Genomic DNA, 21121 nt, shown 5'->3' with positions numbered 1-21121 from the left:
TTTTCTTTGCCACATGTACAAGCACACAAGATTCACTATAGCTCCAGACAGTAAATTTAGCTCTGGGGCAAGTCTAAATGGCAGAGTTTATAAACTGAACCAATAAACACGTAGGCATAATCTTAAGAGAAAATAAATAGGAAGGATAACGACATAAGACTAGGTTCAGCCCTAGCTTTCTTCTAGGCCAGATCAGAAGTAAACTCAATAAATAATAGGCTGGCTATGGTGTTCTTATGTTACTTCTATTGTCAAATATAACCATGGTGTATAAATGAGAACTCATAACAAAGTAAAACAGACAAAAGACTAAAGCATGCTCCATGAAATAATTTTGGTCTTCAGAGTTGTTTCAGGATTAATTTAGGCTGACCTTTTTCGCACTTCAATGTGTATGGGAAGACCCACTAATCCCTTATTTTAGAATCATTGAAGCAAAATATTGTTTATGGGGCAGAAAAAGTAAATGTAAGTTAAACAAAGAAAATGAAAGATGTAGAATATACAGATGAAGAAGAAAATGAGTGAATATTAGGAAAGAGTGACTAATAAGAAGGAGTATACATTTCTCTGAGTGAGACTACAGTCATATGGTTACAGTCAGCTGGAGTCCAGAAGCTCGACTGCCATGATGTGCCCTACACCTGGAATGACAAGCCTGTTACCTGCTTTTGGCTGCAGTGTCATGGCAGCACCATCTAGCTTTCTTTTGATTACTGGACTTTCAGATTCCCTAAAACATTTGCAAAAGGTACATGCACAAGAATTTAATCCACACTCCAAATGAAGGAGCTGCTCAGAGCAGTGAAATATTTTCTTAAGTCTAGACAAATTCAAAGCACCTTAGAAGAAAAAAGTATTGATACACTGTAATGAATAACTTATGATTTAGCTATAAATGCAAACAACTAAGTCTTTCCCAGTCTTATCAAATACATGCTCAATTTTCAGTCTAAGCAAAAGCTTTGTATTCTTATAATCTGCTGTCAAGTTTTGGCATGGCTTGTTGTTTGTGTGGTGGGGTTTTTTTGTTTGTTTCTGGTTTTGTTTGTTTTTGTGGTGGCTGTTGTTGTTTGGTTGTTGTTGTTTGGGGTTTTTTTGTTAAGACCTCTCTCAAAGTAAGAGATAAGGGCTTGAAATCTTACTGTGTTATCTCTTCTTTGCATTCTTTTCACCAAGCTCCACACAGTGGAATTCTGCTGCATGTGTATCCAGATTTGTATCTGCATGGTCAAAAATAAACTTACTTATTCCAATGACTTAGTATGCTCTGGGATATTTTCCCTGAAGTCTTGGAAAGGGCACTTGAGCAATTAGCTTGGAATTACTGAGTAATTCCTTCAACCTTGTTTTAATTATTGGGCAATCTGTTATTTCCAGTCCTCAGTCTTCATTTGCTTATCTGACAAGAGTCACGTATGCCAAAAAGTATTACTTTAATGCAAACTGACTGCTAGCTCTTCTAAGTCTGAACTCCCTTTCTCTTTGCCTGGCTGTGGTCTGGGGTTGTTCTCTTAGGAAAATCGAAAACAAAACAATGAAGCTGCCACCTCAGACACAAAGCTATTACATGGCCACAGCTTTGCAGACACATGGCTCTGGGAACCAGGGAACGTACTGGAGAGAGGAAGAACACAGGAATCAGTCAGTCAGTTAAAGAGCAGGTAAGACTACCTAGAGATGTTCTCCAGTCCCAAGGGAATGTAAACAGCCCTGTGTGTTGATCCCAATGTCAAGTTCATGTCCTAGTTCTCTAAGATACCTGAGGTGTCTCTGAATTACCTAAGATACATAGTCCTTATGTAATTGCCCTTATAGTTATTATTACAATGACCCTAGAAGTGCATACAAGACTAAGTGTCTCTCATACCAACCTTAAATAATGATCCATCTATTTGCCTAAATTTCTGCTGTGGAAAAAAATATGTTTTAAAGATAGAAATAGCCTTTTAATAGCCTTTTAATAGTCTTAGCGTTTTGAAGAGTTACTGCATAGCCTCTGCTTTGTAAATACAGAATTGCAATTGAATTCAAGGAAATTGGTCACCAAACTCACTGGTTTTGGTTTGTCAGGGTTTTTTTTTTTTCCTGTAAAGTCAGAAAGTGGGGAAACATGAAGATTTGTTTACTTACTCTCTCTGTTTTGTTACTCTTTGTTTCTTTTCATCTTTTCCTCTGCAGTCACAAGGACTGAAAACATTTCCTTTTAATAAAAACTGAGATTCTTAAGTATCTCTGGATATTTAGAGCTTGAGTTTGAAGTAAAACACAAAAGACTAACAAAGTAGTCAATGATATCAAAAAGCATAATTAACTGTTTTTAAGTATTTAGACAACCACATGAATAACAACAAACAGGAAAGGTTTCCAAATATAGTGAGCCCAGACTTTCACTAAGAATTCAAGTGAATATTCTGTTTTCCGAGTAATCTGCCAACTTTTTCAGTAAGATGAGATGGTACCTTTGCTAAAATAATCTAATTAATAGACAACACGTTCAGTTTTGAAGCTCACTGTACTGTTTAGTTAATAGGAACAGATGAAGATGTTTACCTGATTGAGGCAGAGAGACAGAGAAGACTTCAGAAAAGTGCAGTATAAGCAAATAAAGGAATGAGTTTAATCTGACTTTGGATGCACACAGTGAACATTGTTTTGCGTAAGTAATAAGAAGTTACCTATAAAAGAAATGCAAACATCATAGTTTATCTAAGTTTATAACCAGTGTCTTTTCTGGCATCTGAATGATAAGTAAACAAATATTTTCTTACCAACTTTTGATTTTATATTTTGATTAGTGTCCTGCATTGTTAGAGCCTTTCTGTCCCTCTGTATCACTCATAGGAAGGCTGCATGGGTAATCTGAATACATTCGTTTTATCCAAGCAGATGTTCTCTTGAAATTCCACACCTGTAGTGTTCCACTGGTTACTGCACACCTGGACATACAGCTAAAGACTCCTTTCTGTCTCCTGGATGTCTCAGGTCTCCTGTTCTGTACTTCCTTAGCTTTGCAGCTATCTCCGAGCATGAGAGTGAAAGGGAATCAGACACTGTATCTTGGAACACGGTGTGTTTGCTGACTGTATTTAGAGTTCATTCTTAAAAGACAAAGAAGTCAATTTTTTTCTGCTAGTTTATATGCTTAAAAGGGCCATAAGCAGCAAGACATACAGTTATACCAAAGGATAGGACTAATCTGTTTAAATGACTGTTTCAATGTAACAGAAGCTTATTGATGTTTCTGTAAAATCCTAAATACAATACGTTTAGTATACAGCAAATATTTCTATAGCATTTTTCTCACATTGTCATATATTCTCTGTAATAGAATAATATTTGAATAATAATTGAATAAATAATAAAATAAAATAAAATAAATATTGAATATAGTTGAATAATATTTTCTGATTAACATGGTTGTTTTAAGGTTAGTCATACAAACCTCAGAGGACATTCTTTTTATAGAATGCAAATTCTGAAAAAGGACACTATAATATATGTCACTGACTGTCTAATTGGTTAAAGAAGCACATAAGATTACAGGAAGACATACACAGTGTCGGCTAACAATTTAAATAATATTGATCAAACATTTATTATCTGAAACACAAAAATACAAGCTTAATACCTTTTGAAAAAGGTTGCTAAATACATATGGTTTGGCTGCATTCCTGTTTATGTACTTTTTAATTTTTTATAACAAATGTCTTCTGTATTTGTATTAATATTTTCTGAGGCATAATTACGGTATTCAGTTTTTAGAAAATCTATAGGCCATTACTTTTTTCATACAATTTATTTTAATGAATAATTAATACATTACATTATTTAGTTAGATTAGTTTATATTATGTAAGCTCTGCTGATAAGCCTTGCTAGCTCATGTGCAAAGACCCTCTTCCCCCTTTGAGAAAGGTGAACTTCATCTAAGGACAGCAAACCTGGTGCTGTCTAGGCCATTCCATTATCAAAACGCCCAAAACACTATGGTGGTGACACCAGCCACAGAGCCATGTATTAATAGACTACATCTATGTGTTTCTTCCTGTGTTACTGCCTGCTACTGGAAGGAGAGAGGAGGAAATTACCTGTACTCCTATTCCCTCACTAACTGTCTCATGGCCCTGAAGTCTCCTTTGATTGCCCTTGGACTACAGGTTGCAACTTCATTGCCACCCACATGGAACACCAATCATGGGTAGCAGTCTGAGGGCCGTACCAGGCTTGGAAGTTTCCTGGTGACATCCTTAAGCCAGGCCCCAGGAAAGCAGTAGACTCCCAAAAGAGGAGGGTCTGTCTGGCATATTGGACCCTCAGAGGCTGGTTCAGCATGGAGTGGAGAAGGTGTTGGGGCACCTCACAGCACATCCCGGTGCCTGTGGGGAGGGCATCAAGGGGATGGGGACAGGTTCTTCCCAGCACTGCCAGATGAGAGGGCGAGAGATGGTGGCATCTTCTAAAACTTGGGAGGTTTGGACTGGCAGTAGGGAATCAAACCCCAAGTCCTTGTGAGATGCATGAAGCACTGGAGTGGGTTGCCAAGAGAGGAGGTTGGATCCCTGAGCCTGTAGGTCAGCCTTTGAGACCTGAGTGGCCACAACCTAAAGCATCCAGGTCTATATGCATTGAGGACCCTGCCCTTAACCAGTGCAATTCTCTTCTGAATGTGGTATCAGATGAAATGTCAGGAGACCGAGTATTTGTTTTTTATACAGTGTTCCTCTCTGTCTTAAGGAATGCTGCCACAAGGCACCATATGTGCCAGCACCTTATCTGGTCCCCATGAATCTCTGGTGAGGATGAGTTTTGGCCTCTAAGTTTCTTAAAACATCCAATAGTGGTTGGAACTTCGAAAGTTCTGAATTCAAAAATGAAAATTTGGCAAGCTGACATGTCCTTCAAGAGTAAGACATCCAGTTAAATTGCATGGCATACATTTCAGGAGTGGCCTCAGCAAACACTGGCACAGTCTTCTTCCCATCTTCCCTAGCAGCTACTGCTGGAATATTTTGTGCAATATTTTAGAAAGCCACATGAATTCTACATATACGTTACATAATTTAGTGTCTCGATATTCCAGTGTAGACTATAGGCACAGTAGGTCGTATCAAGATACAAAAGCAGAAACAAACTGATTAATTTTTTTTTCCCTGACAACATTTGTCCACAAAACACCTTTTTCATGATTTTGCAAGTAATCATTCTCACAGGACATATATGACCTTCTTAAGTCTCTGCTCAATGAAGAAACGTAGCTAACTGCAAGGTAGTATTTCTTCCTTGTAGATTATATTAATGTATCAGTGCAGCAGTTACTGTAAGTGATCCAAACCATGCCACCTGGGCTGGCTCCTTTGCAAGTAAGCTTTTATACAAAGTCTACTCTAAAAATTCTGCCAGGTGGATTTTGCTCTCACTCACAACATGGTACCTAAGGACAGCATGTAGCATGAACCCCACAATTTTACTTGTCAAAAAATCCCTTTTTTTTTTAGTGTGAAGAGTTCTATATAAAGTCATAACATACAATTAAGAAATACGAACATTGATAGTACATCACCTTGTTTTAGACATCTTACACAAAATGCACTGAATTTGACAGATATTAAAATGTGACACAATTTTAATAATTTTAGATTTCATTATGTAAATGTATTTTTACAATTCAATAGTAATTAAAAAATACCAAAAAAATATTTCAGTACAAAGAAATTTGTGTTGTTCATAAACTGATAGTGTGTAAAAATGTTCCATACCAGAAGTGTTTTATAATGCATTTGAAAAAATTATGACATTTTGAACGATTTTTTTCATTTTCAAGTTTTGTCAAAATGGAAGTGGCATCTATGCCCATCCACCATGGTGCAGAGAAAGCAGCAATTTCCCTGTACAGTGATTTCTGTTTTGTTTAACATGTGTAAAAGCTGAACAGAATGGTAGATTTTACCAGGACAGGAGCAGAAGGATTACTTCCTCAGTTCCGCCCACAGGATTCCCAAAGAGTCAAAAAAATAAAAGAATGAACAAAAGCACTTTTTATCTGTGCAGCGGAAGTTGCAGGACATGGGAGAAGGATTGGACCTCCTCTTGTGACAGTGTAAAGCTGTTCCCTAGACTGTTAGCTGTGCAGATGCTCAGTGAAGGTTCAAATCCTTCTGTGACCATTTTTTTTTTTGACAGGTCTGAAAAGCAATCAGATTTTCAGAGTGTGTGGTGATTTATAGCTGGAACAATGTTGCATGTCAGTCTGGTGTGAAGTTCTCTGTGAGGAAGCGATCACCAAAACAGTCAAACTAACCATAACGGTTCAGGGTGTACAAATTTCTGTATGGCTGCCCCTTGGTTTTGAACCTTTTTCTGCTTGTAGGTCTGCAAAATCATTGTTTGCAATTAAAGAAGCAATACTTCACTAAGGCAAGCACTGAAGATACTAGAAATGAGTTGGTGATAGCCGCCAGTAGCCAATACGTAGGAAAGGGCTCATGACAAAGGCAAGCAAATGGTGGTATTTTTGTAGCACAGTCACCCAGCAGTTGGCAGCTCAGAGACTTCCTGAATGTGTCTTTATGTTTGATAACTCTCCAATGGGCTTTTCATTCTGGGTCTTGGATTCCTTCCTACACACAAAACTGGGCAGCAAGCAGTTCCATTGCTTAATTACAAGGGAACCGCCTCCTGTGTGCTTTAAATCATCCACCTACTGGTTGCATTTCATGCCACCTTTCTTTTCATTACACTATTATCCTAAAATATACAAACACTTGGCACATTCGTTTTATTCAGAGTATCTGTATCTCTTGCTTTGACGTGGGTCACTGTGTTTGCCACTCAGGAATTACGGAGGTTCCTCACGGAAGAATTGCTGTGGAAGGTTCATCCAGCTGCCAAGCCACCTCTTCAGTCCGTCTTTTCTCAGATCTCTTTTTCTCTTTCGTTGCAAGTGCAGCTACCTCTGGATCAAATTTAATCAGGAGAGGGCAGTATTTCACTGATTTCAACGAAGAGTTTCCAAGCTTTTCATCCTCTTAAAAGTGAGCGGTACAGCTTGTGGGGCCCTCAGAACCTTCTCTGATGAGGGTTTGCTTTTCAGCTCTGCACACTGCTTAGCTTTCAGAGCATGATATAAGCAGTTTTACTCATAATTAACACATTTTTCCTTAAGCTAGTTAAAAACAATACATCCACAACACCTCAAATTCGTAAAGAGAATGCCCTGGAGGATTTGTACTAGATCCTGGGGGAATTTGACAAGAGCACTTTCTACATGCAGTTAAAGTTGCCTGAAGTGGCACAATTTTATGCAATTGCAGAGAATTATGCCCCATTTATAAAGCTTCAAATTTTGAGGGCTCTAAAATGCCTCACCTGATGGCTCATGATCCACTGGGCTTTTGTTGCAAGTAAAGGAGCTTTACTTCAGCAAAGATTGGCTTGGGAGAAAGCAAAAGATTGTGATACCCTGGAACTGCTTCTTCCAATATGCTTACAGTTAGAATTACTGTGAGTGGGAAAATGACATTTGACTCTGGACCTCAAAATAATGCGTGTATGTTGTGTGTGCGTATCTTTGAAAATATGTCTAGGGTCCTGTGTCCATTTGGAGCTACAATGGTTTGAAGGGTCCATTAGTCGCTCATGTACATCCTCTTGCAGGGAAAAAAGACGCAACTGCTGAAAGCATCACTGTGGCTGTTGGGGGTGAAGTAGTGGTATTTTGTTTATGGGTTTTTTTTGGTCATTGTCATTGCTATTTTTATATCAAACCACAGACCTGGAATTTACTTGCCACTACAGGAAACGTAGGTACTTGGATGGGTATTTTTGCTAACCTTTTAAATTTTCTAAGTGTCGTTTTCAGCTGGAAACTGCAAACATGCATACGCACAATGGATCCGTATTCAGGGATCAAAGCTGATGTGCACACGGATGCAGAGACGCAAGGTGACCGCAGAAAGCCGTCAATGGCAGTGCCGGTCTGTAGAAGGGAAGGGTATCCTGGCAGTCATTCTAATTCTCACAGATCAAGAAAAATCACACAGGACACTTCTTAAAGTGCATGAAGCAAGGAACTTCTGTGGTATCTATTTCCATATTTTGCAAGGTAGCTCCTCCTTCTTAAAGCTGCAGAGCCCTTTCAAAGCACTAGCAAGTTCCATATTCACTAATTCCTTCTTTTATCTTTCTCTTTTGAATAACTCTGAGAAAAAATGCTGCGTTATTTAAAGTGAAAATATTCATAGAGCTTGGTGAAAGCCAGTTAAAAGAATAAGTATTCAAAAATTCTGGAGGCATCAAAAGTAACATTGAGGTGCACAACCTTGGTGCTAGAAAAATGAATGCATTATGTGGTATATTTTCCTGTGCATATGTTTACATGTACCTCTTACTACATGTTCAATTGCATGCATGCCAGGCAGTTATCAAAAATAATATGTATGAAAATGTGTAGTCACCCATTTTTGAAAGTCACATTACAAATTATGTCTGCAAACTGAGAGTAAAATGCTAGCAAGTGTTGTTCAAATACAGATCTGCTGAGTATGACTCCAGTACGACTTGTTGCACTGGGTCACACTGGCAATTAGAATATGTAATGTATGAATGCTGAGAAATAAACACCACCAAGAATCGATGCCAGACATAGCCTGGAACCTGGAATAGACCACAGGGCCTCTCCACATGGTCTGACCTCCTAAAATAAGACCCTTTGCAAAATTGCCTTAGAGAGAGTACTCCAGGTCTACATGACAGAATTGCACTTGCTGGCAAAAACCACCATGTTGTTCTAAGACCCAGTCTACCTACAATACAGAAAAAGCAGGACATCACTATCTGATGTATTTTCACTGTCTCAACACAAATAGGAAGGGATTAGAAGTTAGTGATGTAAGCAGTCATAATTGTACAAGTTATTTTAAATCCTGGCCTTTGCGTCCCTAACTAAACCACTGAACATAATTCCATTTTGGATGGAGGAAGTACATGAGAAACTTTTTTTTTTTCCAGAGTTATATTGTCAATCATAGAATCACAGAATCATAGAATCAAAGGATAGTTTGGGTTGGAAGGGACATTCAAAGGTCATCTAGTCCAACCCCCCTGCAATAAGTATGGACATCCTCAACTAGATCAGGTTGTTCAGAGCCCCGTCCAGCCTGGCCTTGGATGTTTCCAGGGATGGAGCATCTATCACCTCTCTGGGCAGCCTGTGCCAGTGTTTACTGCCCTCAGTGTAAAAAATTTCTTTTTCATGTCTAGCCTAAATCTCCCCTCTTTTAGTTTAAAACCATTACCCCTTGTCCTATCATTATAGACTCTGCTAAAACGTCTGTCCCCATCTTTCGTATCACCCTTATAAGCACTGAAAGGCCACGAGAAGGTCTTCCTGGAGCCTTCTCTTCTCCAGGCTGGACAACCCCAACTCTCTCAGCCTGTCCTCACAGGAGAGGTGTTCCATCTCTCTGATCATCTTGTTGGCCTCCTCTGGACTCTCTCCAACAGGTCCATGTCTTTCTTGTGCTGAGGGCTCCAGAGCTGGACACCGGACTCCAGGTGCAGTCTCATCAGAGCAGAGGGGCAGAATCACCTCCCTCAGCTTGCTGGCCACGGTCCTTTTGATGGAGCGCAAGATACGACGGGCCTTCTCTCTTCTGTTCCCATGTCCCTGAGGGCAGTTTCCCAGGGGCTCCTGTTGACTAACTCCTTGAAGAGCTGGAATTTTGCTTTCCTAAAATTCAGGGTCCTGACTTTACTTTACTCTTCACTTGTTCCACATCCCTCAGGACTGGAAACTCCACAAGCATGTGATCACTGCAACCCAGGCTGCCTCCAATCCTGATGTCACTTATTAGCTCAGTTGCATTGGTGACCATCAGGTTCAGTATTGCATCTTCCCTGGTAGAGCTCTCTATTACTTGGCTTAGGAAGTTATATTCAATGCACTCCAGGAGTCTCTTGGATTGCCTACAGCTCTCAGTGCTACTTTTCCAGCAGATCTTGGGGTGATTGTAGCCCCCCAGCAGTGCAAGAGCCTGTGAGCACGATGCCTCCTTGTAGCTGGAGTAAGAAGGCTTCATCAGTACTCTCCCCCTGACTGGGCAGCCTGTAGTAGACACCAAGCACAAGATTTCCTTTGTTGCCTCAGTCTCTGATTCTTACCCAAGTTTTCACCCTGCTCAGCACCCATTAGGCTCATCTGGGCACTACATTCCACTTAGGGTCCTGGACGAGAAGGAGGCTGACAATCCAGAGAGTCCTGGGGGAGGCAAAGAGGGTCTGTGAGGCTGGGGCTGGTTCAGCATGGAGCAGAAGAGGCATCAGGGCACCTCACAGCACACCCCGGTGCCTGTGGGGAGGGCATCAAGGGGATGGGGACAGGCTCTTCCCAGCACTGCCTGGTGGGACAACAAGAGACAGTAGCATCTTCTGAAACTCGGGAGGTTCAGGCTGGCAGTAAGCAATCAAACCCAAAATCCTTGTAAGATTCATGAAGCACTGGAGTGGGCTCCCCAGAGAGGAGATTGGATCCCTGAGCCTGTAGGTCAGCCTTTGAGACCTGAGTGGCCACAACCTAAAGCACCCAGGTCTATATGCATTGTGGACCCTGCCCTTCCAGTGGCTGGACAAGAGACCTTGTCAGTTCCTTGCTAGTAGTAGTTGTGTTGTGGTTTGGTGACTGGTATGACCAAGTATGAAGGGGAACATCTGAGAATGATGGTGTCAGGATTGGTAGAAAAAGGGCAGTTGAGAATAGCAGGTGTTGCTGGCACTCACACTAACACTTCATCAAGATCACATCTACCTGCAGCTTCTCAGGACACCCAGGCAGAGACAGTCCAGGAGATGTGAAGAGGCCTCCAAAGGCTGTGTCTCTTCTCCTCTGTCTCACTCCAGTTAATTCTGTCCAGACAAGGTAGAGTTTCACATTTAGGTGCTTGCAAATAGGTGGATATGACAGAATGCATGTGAATGGGTGAAATAAATTTTAATTCGAAATAAAAATCTCCACTCCTCAATTTGAACTTCGCAGCATTATTGAGATTTGTTTATACAGTTTGCAACAGAGGTTTTAGGCTGGAATGCCCAGAATGCCCTAGAAGACCCTCGGACACTCTGCCTTCAGACCAGTGGTTCAACATTATTTATATAATTAAAGGATAAGGCTACTTATCATATTGCATGGCCCTTCTTCTTGCTCACATAGGATTTGGAGGGGATCGGAAGATTGCTATTCAGGGGTTAAAGTGGTTCTATTTATAAATGAGTACAATGTTTTATAAAGAATCTGAAAGAAGAGCATGACGTCTAATTATTTATATGTTCCTAGGTTCTTCATTTGTGTTAGACATTTTGATATAAGTTGCCTCATGTCATCAACAAGCATATAAAAAAAGGCTCTCAAACTCATTACATTATCAAAAGCCATCCTCTAATTTGATAATATATTTATAACTTGTTGTGCAACATGGCCACAAAACAATTAACAAAGACAATAAAAACAAGCAAGCAAAGGACCGGCCAAAGAAGTATAACATGATGACAACTCTTTCTCTCCTGCCCTGGTACCCAGTAATCTAAGTAAAAAATTCCCAACAAGTAATGCATTCTTGCCAACATCAGAGGAATGTGTTAGATTGCATGAAACTAGAGCAATTCAGAAAAGGTGATACACAAAAGGGAAGATTTGAGGTCACGGTGGCTTTGGTGGCCCTGTGAGCTGAGAGTGAAATGTACTCAAGCCTTCATTTTTCTTTTTTTTTTTTCCTCCTTAATTCACCAAAACTCCTCTGAAGTAGTGTTGTCATTGGAAATGGGCTTACAATCTGTTCCCAGAGGAGCTAGAAACTCCTTTCCCCTTCATTCTTAATGCTTCAATTCCTTGGAATCACACATTTCTCCACAAGGTGTGGACTTCCCTCTTAAATCATGGCTCCTAGGGCATGCCTTGTGGCAGCTACCCTGAAACCAGTGAGAAACAGTATGAAAACCTAAAACTTGGTCTCTGGGCGTTTTATCAGATGTCACACTGAGAACAGAATTGCATTCTGGTTTAGCCTTTATCCTTCCCTGAGGACAGATTGTTTTTCATGGCATGGTGCAAACATACAAAGAAAATACAGCAGAAATGCAAAATACAAATTTATTCTTGACCTTGATACTTCTGAGTGTGTATATTGAAAGGATAGGCAAGCCAAGACAAGCAGCACTTTTTCATGCAACCAAGAAGATGCTGGGAATTTCCACTTGAAGTCAGCTGCTGTCATTGAATTCAGGGTCCATTCACTTTCAAGTCAGTGAAGACAGAGCTGGAAAACATATTTCCCCCAGAATGTGTTCTACTGTTACTACAATTAGTATTTCAAAGTGGGAGAAAGCTGGGTAGGCATTGTGAGAGCTTTTTAAGTTCTACAAGTTCCATTTTAAGTATCACTTTCCTACCCCTAAGGATAATTTCACCTCAGTCCCTTTCCTGTATTGCTTGAAGTTGTTTTTCCAGCTCTTATGACTCCAGATTTTATTTGCATTATCTCAGGACAGGCTTAATTTTCTATTGATACCTCACTATTCACGTGCTTTTTATTTCACAGAGCTTGGGTACTTATAACTACTCTGGAGCTGATGATATGTTGTAAAAAAAAGGTTGTTTAAAACTATAGTACTTTCATTAGCCAAAACAGGCTTTGTGTGCTCTATGATTTCCAAAAGATTGCAATGTTTTGAAGGGAGAAACAAGTCAATGAGTGAACTAGTTTGCAAACAGTTTCTGTTCTCTGTAACCTATAACATTCAGGATGACTGACAAAAATTGCGCTGTAATGAATGATGGAATTTCTTTTTGGGTATGAGTGTGCATACGCTATAAAATAGGCACGTACTACTTTTAGCTTGGCTGTAGAAGCTGTCAGCAGGCAAACATGGTGATGTCCCATAGAAATTTACAGCCTGTACACCAAGGCCCCATTAATTTTAACATTAATTTGTCAGGAAAACTCCACAGGAAACAGGTTTCTTTTTCCTCAGAGATGAGTTTCTTCTTGCTTTCATGATGATTTGCAAGTGTAAGAGGGGCAGTGCAACTAACTTTAGTTTTGACTCTTAAATACCATGCAAAGCATATGTAAGGAGGCTGTGCTTTTTTCCCCATAGATGAAGGGATGCTCCTACACAATCTCTCTGACATCCTGCCAACATTCCTCAGTCTGCCTGTTTTCTTTGATTTCTCTTTGTGTCAAACTGTGCATCTGACTGTATGTGCATGTATTTATGTATTATACAGGTGTGTTTCTATGTGTACACCTGCTAGGAATGCATATTTAGTCTCACTACTTGTTAGACGTGGGGCATGAAACCATGGCAGTCTTGCCTCTGTCAGGCTGCGAGAATCAGCAGCTCCCAACATTAAACTTTTGAACTTTTCATTTCCTGGCTTTCCTCTCTTCTAGCTCTTTTATCAATTAATCAACTTTTCAGGCATTTCGATCTTTGGAAAAAGAAAACAGTTTCAGTGCCTGACCTCCATCCTTGTACATCAACAGTCTGAAATGACAACGCTGCCTTACCTCCTGTGCTCCATGCCTCAAATTCTCTTATTTTGTTTCCCCTTTGCATATTGCTGTGTGCAAGTTTTTGGTCAAGTTTTGTTCCTCAGCATGATTTTCCCCCCAAAGCAGATCACACTACTGCTTAAGTAATGGCCTTGTGCAGTCGTTCGTGTGCTGATTTTGAATTACTGATGGGCCAGGCTTACTGTGAGTAAAGAAGAGATTTTTTGGCTCAAATCAAGTGCCCCGAGGAGAAGCTCCTGTCGTGAAGCTGCTGAGTCTTCCTACTGGTTTTGATACGAATACTCACAGTTTAGCCATGTACTGGTAATGAGACCTGTGTGGCACACAAATCAAGGATTTCTTACAGCAGCTCCAGAAGGTTATTCCAGAGAAAATGGTTCTGGTTATTGGCTTGCAATCCTCTCTTCAATTTTTTGCCTTTTGATTCTGGCTTTTATTTCGATAACCTTTCCCAAGCATTCCCCAACCTGGCTTTTCCTACCTGATGTGTTCTGTTATCTTAAAACATTTCTTTAAAGCTGGTTCCTTTCAGCAAAGTGCTGGGCTTAGGGCTTTAATTCCTTTAATGTTTTCTTGAAATTCTGTTTGGAAAAATGTCATATCTGTACAATGTTCTTTTTACTAACCCTTATTGCTTGCAAACAATCGCATGGATCATGACTTTTAAAAAACAAAACTTACCAAAACAAAATAAAAACACAAAAAAACCCCAAACAAACAAACAAAAAACCAAAAAGCAAACCAAACCAACCGAACAAACCAAACTACAGTAATTTGATGTGTTCCCTCAAAGCTGATCAGTGAGGATGAATTGTTACAAGTCAGCCTCTCCTGGCTGATTTGCAGATTACCGTGGTCTCCATCCAGGATCAGTATTAAAACCTTGAGCATTTTGGCTGCCTCATGGAAAGCCTTCTCAGGCTGTGTGACCCTCCCTTATGCAGCTTGCAAGTCAGTAGTGTGGAGCAGCCCTTTGTGTCTGAAGAGTGTTTAGTACCTTGTGGTACCAGCCCCGGTTTTGACAGGGTCAGTTTGCTGCTGCTGCAGCAGTCAATAGTAACTGTCTACAAAGCAATGATCAAAATTGTGCAGAACAGCCTTTTGGAATGCCTGGTGGGGATCTAATGTTCAAACTTACTGAATCCTTATTCCTGTTAGTCTCTCCAGTCATTTTGGTTAATCAGGACCTTGCCTTGCACTAGTAAAATCCTACTTTAGCACAAGAGAACCCTGAGAATCTGCTGCAAAGATCACTAAAATCAATGGGGAAAGCCTGTCAGGGCAGGCACTGGGATTGCGGTCATGTTTGGATGAAGCCAAACATGGTCAGTCAATGGTGGCTCGGATTCCCTGATGCACTACCACGGGGCAAGTGAGTAATGAATAACTGGTGCTGGTGGCCTAAATGTTCCACTTGAAGTGATATATGCAAGCTATTATTGGGGAACTACTTAAGCTCGTGGAGTAAAGAGGTGTTTTGTTTGTTTGTTTGTTTGTTTGTTTTTCCTTCACAGTGTGATCTAAAAGATAAAAAAGAGATAGCAGTGACAAGATTTGTGTGCCAAACTATCAAAATCTTCAGTTCCTACAGCTTCAGCTTCTTCAATCCACCAGCTCTTCCAATGCTAGACAGAGTAGAAGAATACCTTGTGATAGGAGTGTGACCAGAAAGGCTCTCAGCATTTTCCAAAACTCTTCATCCAGTTCAAATGTCCTGGTACAGACTCGGCAACTCCTGTGAAGAAAGGGACCTGTGCCATGCACCCCACTCTGGGTGGCTCCTGGGGGCTGGAGCAAGAGCTGCCATGCAAAGAGCAGCCGGACATGTCATCATGCTGTACGAACACTCCAGCGATCTTACAGGCAAAGTGTCTTTCCCGAGGAGCAGATGCACCCCACAGCTGCTCCAGCTGCCTGGCAGGCAGGAGGGTGGCCCACACAGATCAGGGTGCTAGAAATCAGTCCCTGCTAGTTTATCCACTGGTATTTATCTCTCTGAATGCCTGCGTTTGAAAATTAGTCTCCTATATACATTACTGAAACCTCAGCTTTGACTTGAGCTCCTTGGAACATTTTGACCTTTAAGATGTACTGACTTAGCTGCTAGTGACACTCATATCCTGATTGTTTGTTGGATTTAGAAAAGAGCAGAGAAGTATCTGCATTTTGTCAGCTCATTATTAATATATTCCGTCCTTTTCTTCTGAACTAAAGGAACAGTTTAGTGCAAAGCTCATAAAGTAGAAAGATGCTCTTCCAAAGAGTGATAAATCAAAGATTTTTATGATTCTTGTGACTGAGAAAACACACAATGGAGAAGCATTCAATTCTTCTTTCTAAAAACAGTTAATAAATATAAGTGATAACAGAAGTTTTTAGAGTGTGGAAAACACTAGACAATAACTCTGAAGTGCATGCATTCCTTTGCTCTCCAAGCTAGAATTAAATTCATATATGAAATGTATCCAACATAAGAAATAGAACACAAGCACTGTCCATAAATGACTTAAAGTTTAATCAGGTATACCCATGAAAGACAAACAGAAATAACAGAACATGGAACAAAGTCTCATTCACAATGCATTGAAACAAACACTATAATTTGAATAGGACCGAGTGTGTATTTAGACTGTATTGCATACTCTTACTTTAAATCAAACTTTTAGTAGCGCCTATTTGGAATACTCAAAGGTCAGAACTCTATGAATAAATCTCTTATAACTGAAGTTGTAAATGTAAGATCTGGAGGAGAATTAATGTTATCCCATTCACTGACACAAGCAGTTTAGAAATCCTTGAAAGTTACTAAAACCAAGGAATTCTTGAAAGGTTGTATGGCAATAAAACCTTTTTGTAGAACACTTTTCCTATTTTTCTTTTTTTTTTTTTTTTTTTTTTTTCCCCTCCTCTCCGCTCTGCTCCTCCTCTCCTTTTCCATTGGCACTTGATTAGCAGTTGATTCGGTATAATTCTATGATTGGCAGCTGATTCTATGTAATTATTGTCTGGAATAGCTGAATTCGCTGTAGCTCTAGCTTGTGGCTGTGAGCTGAGGTTTAAGGTTATGTTTGGAAAGAGAAAGAACATTTGAAAATCTGTGGGTATTAATTTAGCCAAGAGGGTAATCACCAAAATTTACATTTGAACGTGAGCATTTTAAAATCTATTTAGCCAATCTTGGGCAGTATAATTTTATTGAGTTACAGAGGAAGCAGAAAATCCCATTTTTCCTCCATTCTAGAATGCTTTGCATTATATGTAAGTAATAAACAGCATTATTTTAATTTAGAAGTATATCAATGTTTGCATCATGATTTCCCCAATCAAGCCAACAGCAGACTTGATGATGTTCTGTAAGGAACTTGGTGTCAAAGCCTTCTCTCTCTCGTCACCTGGAGGGAGTGGATTCAGTTATAAAAAAGCTATGGTGGCACCTCTCTCTGGCTACAGCTTTGAGATGGGTGTGTGTTGATCTTCTCCCTTAGGGAGCTCACTCAAAAGACCAAATGCCTTTTGAATACAGATCATGTGTGACTTGCAGTCTAGTTTGTGAATAAAGAAAACTCCCAGTGATTAAGTCAGAACAGAAACAAAAGGCATTTCCAGCTTACTCTTCTGTGCCCACTGTGTCTTTAGAAGAGTCCCTCGCTTGTATGTTTGGAGTCAGGCCATGGAGCTTCAGTGAACCCTACGCAGTTGACTCTGGTCCAAGAGAGTACATTTTTCTTTCTTCTGTGTATCCTGCCTAATATGTTCCTGGTTCCTTTTGGCAGTGGTATGTGATCTGCGGGTTTCCATAACGGCAAAGCTACAGCTTTCTCTCTCAGGTGACTGTCACGTTTTGAAGTGTGGTGCTTGCCTCGAGCAGGCTATGTAGCCAACAAAAGGAAGAAGGGAAGATGATGTGTTGTCTTTGCAGAGGGCTTTGCTTTGCACTTTGTTCATAGAATGACATAGCCCTCAGTGAAAACAAGCCATTCATACATGTCATCTGTCTCACATGATAAAAAGGAAAACTGAGGAGGCTGGGAACAAAACAGCTCTTCATTGTGGAAACTTCAGAGTTGTAGTGTTCATGACTACTTATTATAAGGATTGTGCTGGAGAAAGAATGCTTCTGTTCAGATCTTCCTGCTGACTGCCATGCTCTTCCCAGCCCAAGAGAGAGGGTGGTTTTCCCTGACACAGGGTCTGCATCTATATGGAACTCAGTTTTATCATTATGTCTAGGAAAAATGGCACATAAGTAGATTTTAAGAAGGGGAATATAAAAAATCTTCTAGAATTTATGGACTGAGAGTATCTATTCTTCATTGTGATCTCTAATTTCTATTTTTAAATTATCTATACCAAAACTTCTAATAGGACACAATGTCCTGAGCAGCCGCTGTGAGAATATAAAGATTTTTGCTCTTATCAGGGAACAGAGGGAGTAGGGAAGGGAAGTGGTGAAGGGGAAGAGTTTAACTTAGTAAACTTGATTGGTCTGCTCCATTTTTTTCTTACTATTTTTCTTAGTGGGTCAATCATGAAGTGGTAGATGCGCAGGCATATTAAACGAGACATAACCTGTAGCTGGGCAGATATTTCTTCTGAACCTTTCGTAATGAAGAATAGGAAATCAGGTTCTTCATTAAATCCTTTTCCTCGCAAAATGTACTACTGTACTGAAAATGCCAATATCTTTTTATTGGGAGATTCAAAACTTTTAAACATAATTCTTTCCCTCACTTAATAATTTTCACTTTAAAATAGCCTCCTTCTCTAAGCTGTCCCACCAGTGTTAAGTGTGGTGACACCCTTTCTCCTGAACAATAATTAGCTCTCTGATCCAGGTCGGTCAGAGATATGCAAAAGTTTTATTCCTTTTACTTCTCCTTCAATTCAGCTTTGATGTAATGTCTGTTCCCTGCACCCATATCAAACACGGTTCTATCGTTATGTCTGAGGAAAATGGCACGTAAGTAAGTAAAAAATCCTCCAGAATTTGTGGACTGGAAATACCTATTCTTCATCGTAATCTCTGATTTCCATTTTCAAACTACCTACACCAAAATTCTCAAGAGCACCTTGTAGGTCACAAAGTGCTGAACAGCAGCTGTGAGAATATATAGATCCCTGGCATACTGCCAAGCTTCATAAAGGGCATGCTGGAGTATTTCAAATCACCACTTTAGTAATCCTCTGCCTCATCATAATTACTCAGTGCACTGTGAAGTCTGTTCCTGTTCAAAACTGGGGTGTGGGGGATATGGCAAAAAGAACCCAAAGTAGCTGTGACGCACATAGCATTAAAGATGTTATTTTTCAAGATAAATGCACTGATCCTCTTACTGCTGAAATTGTCTTATATCCAAAGAAACATGATATATTTGATTTAACCTGAAATTCAGATCTTTCATGGGAAAAAAATATAACATAGAACCAAGTGATGAAAGCCCATGCGGTTGTGCACAGATGACAAGAGGTAAAAATGAAAGATGACAAATAGATTTGCATTTTAATACTGATGAATGCTCGATTCTCTGAATTTGAACTTTTTGGAAAGTTGCCATTAAAGTCCTTCATTACTAGTATTTTACCACCTTTTCTGAAGGAATGAGCCCTCCATAAAGGAAAATAAAGTGTGGATCTCAAGAAATAAAAGAGCATTGGAGGATCTGATGCATATAGCGTGTTTAAATGGAAGGTGTTGGTGAGGTTCACTCCAAATCTGTTGTTATCACAGAGTGGTTTGCAAAGGGCTTAGCAGAGAAGACATTTCATAAGGGAACATATAGAGTGAGTTACCAAAAGGAGGGATTTTAACTGTCTGAGATAAAAGTCTTGTTAGTTAAGCAAAAAAATGCAGAAAGGGACACTTCGATTACAAACAAATATTCACTTTGTGAAGAGAGTTGAACCATTTCAGTTGAGAGGAACAGCTGATTCATTTCATGAATGGGAAGAAGTGACCAAGCTTTGGGAAGAAGGACTTAGTCTGTCTCAACTCACCCTAGTCTCTAAAAGCCTTCAACAGGCAAGACTGGCTGTAAAAGCCAAAATATTCCATAGTGAGGAGTGTCTTCATAGTCAGTCAAACAGGGTTTCCTCAACAAAATGTGTGGTAGGAAAAATTACAAATTAGTCTACTGGCAGGAGAGGGTGACCACTTCTGATTCAATTCAGCTGCAAGGGGTTAGAAGTGCTTTTTCCTTCACTTTTTCGCTCAAGTCTCTATAACTATAACTATATTCTGGATGTTGTGAATACTTCTAATTGCTAGCAAGACATTCTTCACACAGCAGCACAGTGACTCTACAAACCTGGGCACTGGGACACTACCTACCTCCCAGAGGCACACTCCTCAGAGTACCCCAAGGGTACCAAAATATATTGTGCTAGCCGTGAACTAGTCTGCTAGAGAAGTGGTATCACAAATGTCAAGAGAATAATAAGCATCTTTGAATAAGTAAAGGTATTCAGGAAAGCTTTCTGGCACTTATCATTTGGGAGCATTCTTCTCTACAAGGATTTTCCACATTGTCATTAAAATACTGATTAACAAGACCTAGGTGAGGGAAATCTGTTGTGTATTCTGGCTTCTGCTGATATGCTTAAAAGGATTCAAAATACTGAAGAACATAGTCCTGCTCCTAGGAAACAGGGCGCTGATGATGTACAGAGAAGAGACTCGTAGAATTGACATAGTTCGCTGGGAAGTTCCTCGTCTTGGGGTGGGGGGATTAGCTTTGTTGGAAATTTTTAAATAAAATACTGAGAGAAATGGGGTAAACTGTGCTTATCGTTTAACTCCTCTGATAACAAGTATAGTTTACAATCTGATCAATAGTTAGGGAATCTCCACTTGACTCATTAGAGATAATCTTCTCCTAAAACCAAATGTCCCCTCCCCCCGCCTCCTTTTTAACTTGTAGTCACTGCATGCAAACAGGATGAGGGAAGCCACAAATTTGGATCTCTGCTGCATTGAGGGTGTCCAGATACATGGCTTGCATTCTCCCAGAGGAATGCCCAAGTCCTTATGGCTAGTAGCTGGGGTTGCAGAGCTCTGGGCTCATTGCTAATCCTTATTCATACTGTACAAAACAGAACAGTAATAGAAATCGAGAGTATCTCATGAATGCCTCAGCTTTGGAAAAGCCAGCTTTAAATTCTTCTTCTGCTTAAGGAGGCTTCAACAGGAATCATGCAGAGACAGTTCATACTATTCTGTCTTTATCACAGAGTGTAAAGGTCTTCTGACACATGGAGTGTGTGTCAGGTGAGTAATCAGCAACACACATCTTCTGAACAGAATTTTATATCTCTACAAGAAGGCTAAGACATTTTGATTTTGCAATGAGTGACAGAATTATTTATCCTTGTCATGTTGGACATGGCTATATTTAAAAATATCATTAAAGTCTGCTTCCATATGCTTTCCCTACTTATGTACTTCTGCGTTCACTTAGAGATGATACAACTGGTTTGATTTTCGTAAGATTTCCACCCAGACAGTTTTCAGCTGTCATACGATTGGTATATTTTTAGAGTTCCCTATTTTACCTGGCT

General features: G+C 40.0%; 1 protein-coding gene across 1 annotated transcript in view; it reads right to left on the bottom strand.

The window, feature by feature from the left end:
* The window catches only part of LOC136002079 (long-chain fatty acid transport protein 6-like), a 28221-nt gene extending 18143 nt beyond the window's left edge, over positions 1–10078 (bottom strand). The window contains exon 1 of the mRNA XM_065656912.1: positions 9760–10078. Coding sequence (XP_065512984.1) covers positions 9760–10078 — 319 coding nt within the window. The remainder of the gene's footprint in view (positions 1–9759) is intronic.
* Positions 10079–21121: the final 11043 nt, after the last annotated feature.

This window comes from Caloenas nicobarica, chromosome Z (genome assembly GCF_036013445.1).
Source record: "Caloenas nicobarica isolate bCalNic1 chromosome Z, bCalNic1.hap1, whole genome shotgun sequence".
In the NCBI taxonomy this organism is placed as follows: Eukaryota; Metazoa; Chordata; class Aves; order Columbiformes; family Columbidae; genus Caloenas; species Caloenas nicobarica.
The sequence above is the reverse complement of the archived record's forward strand: the minus strand, read 5'-3'. Positions and strand labels throughout refer to the sequence as shown.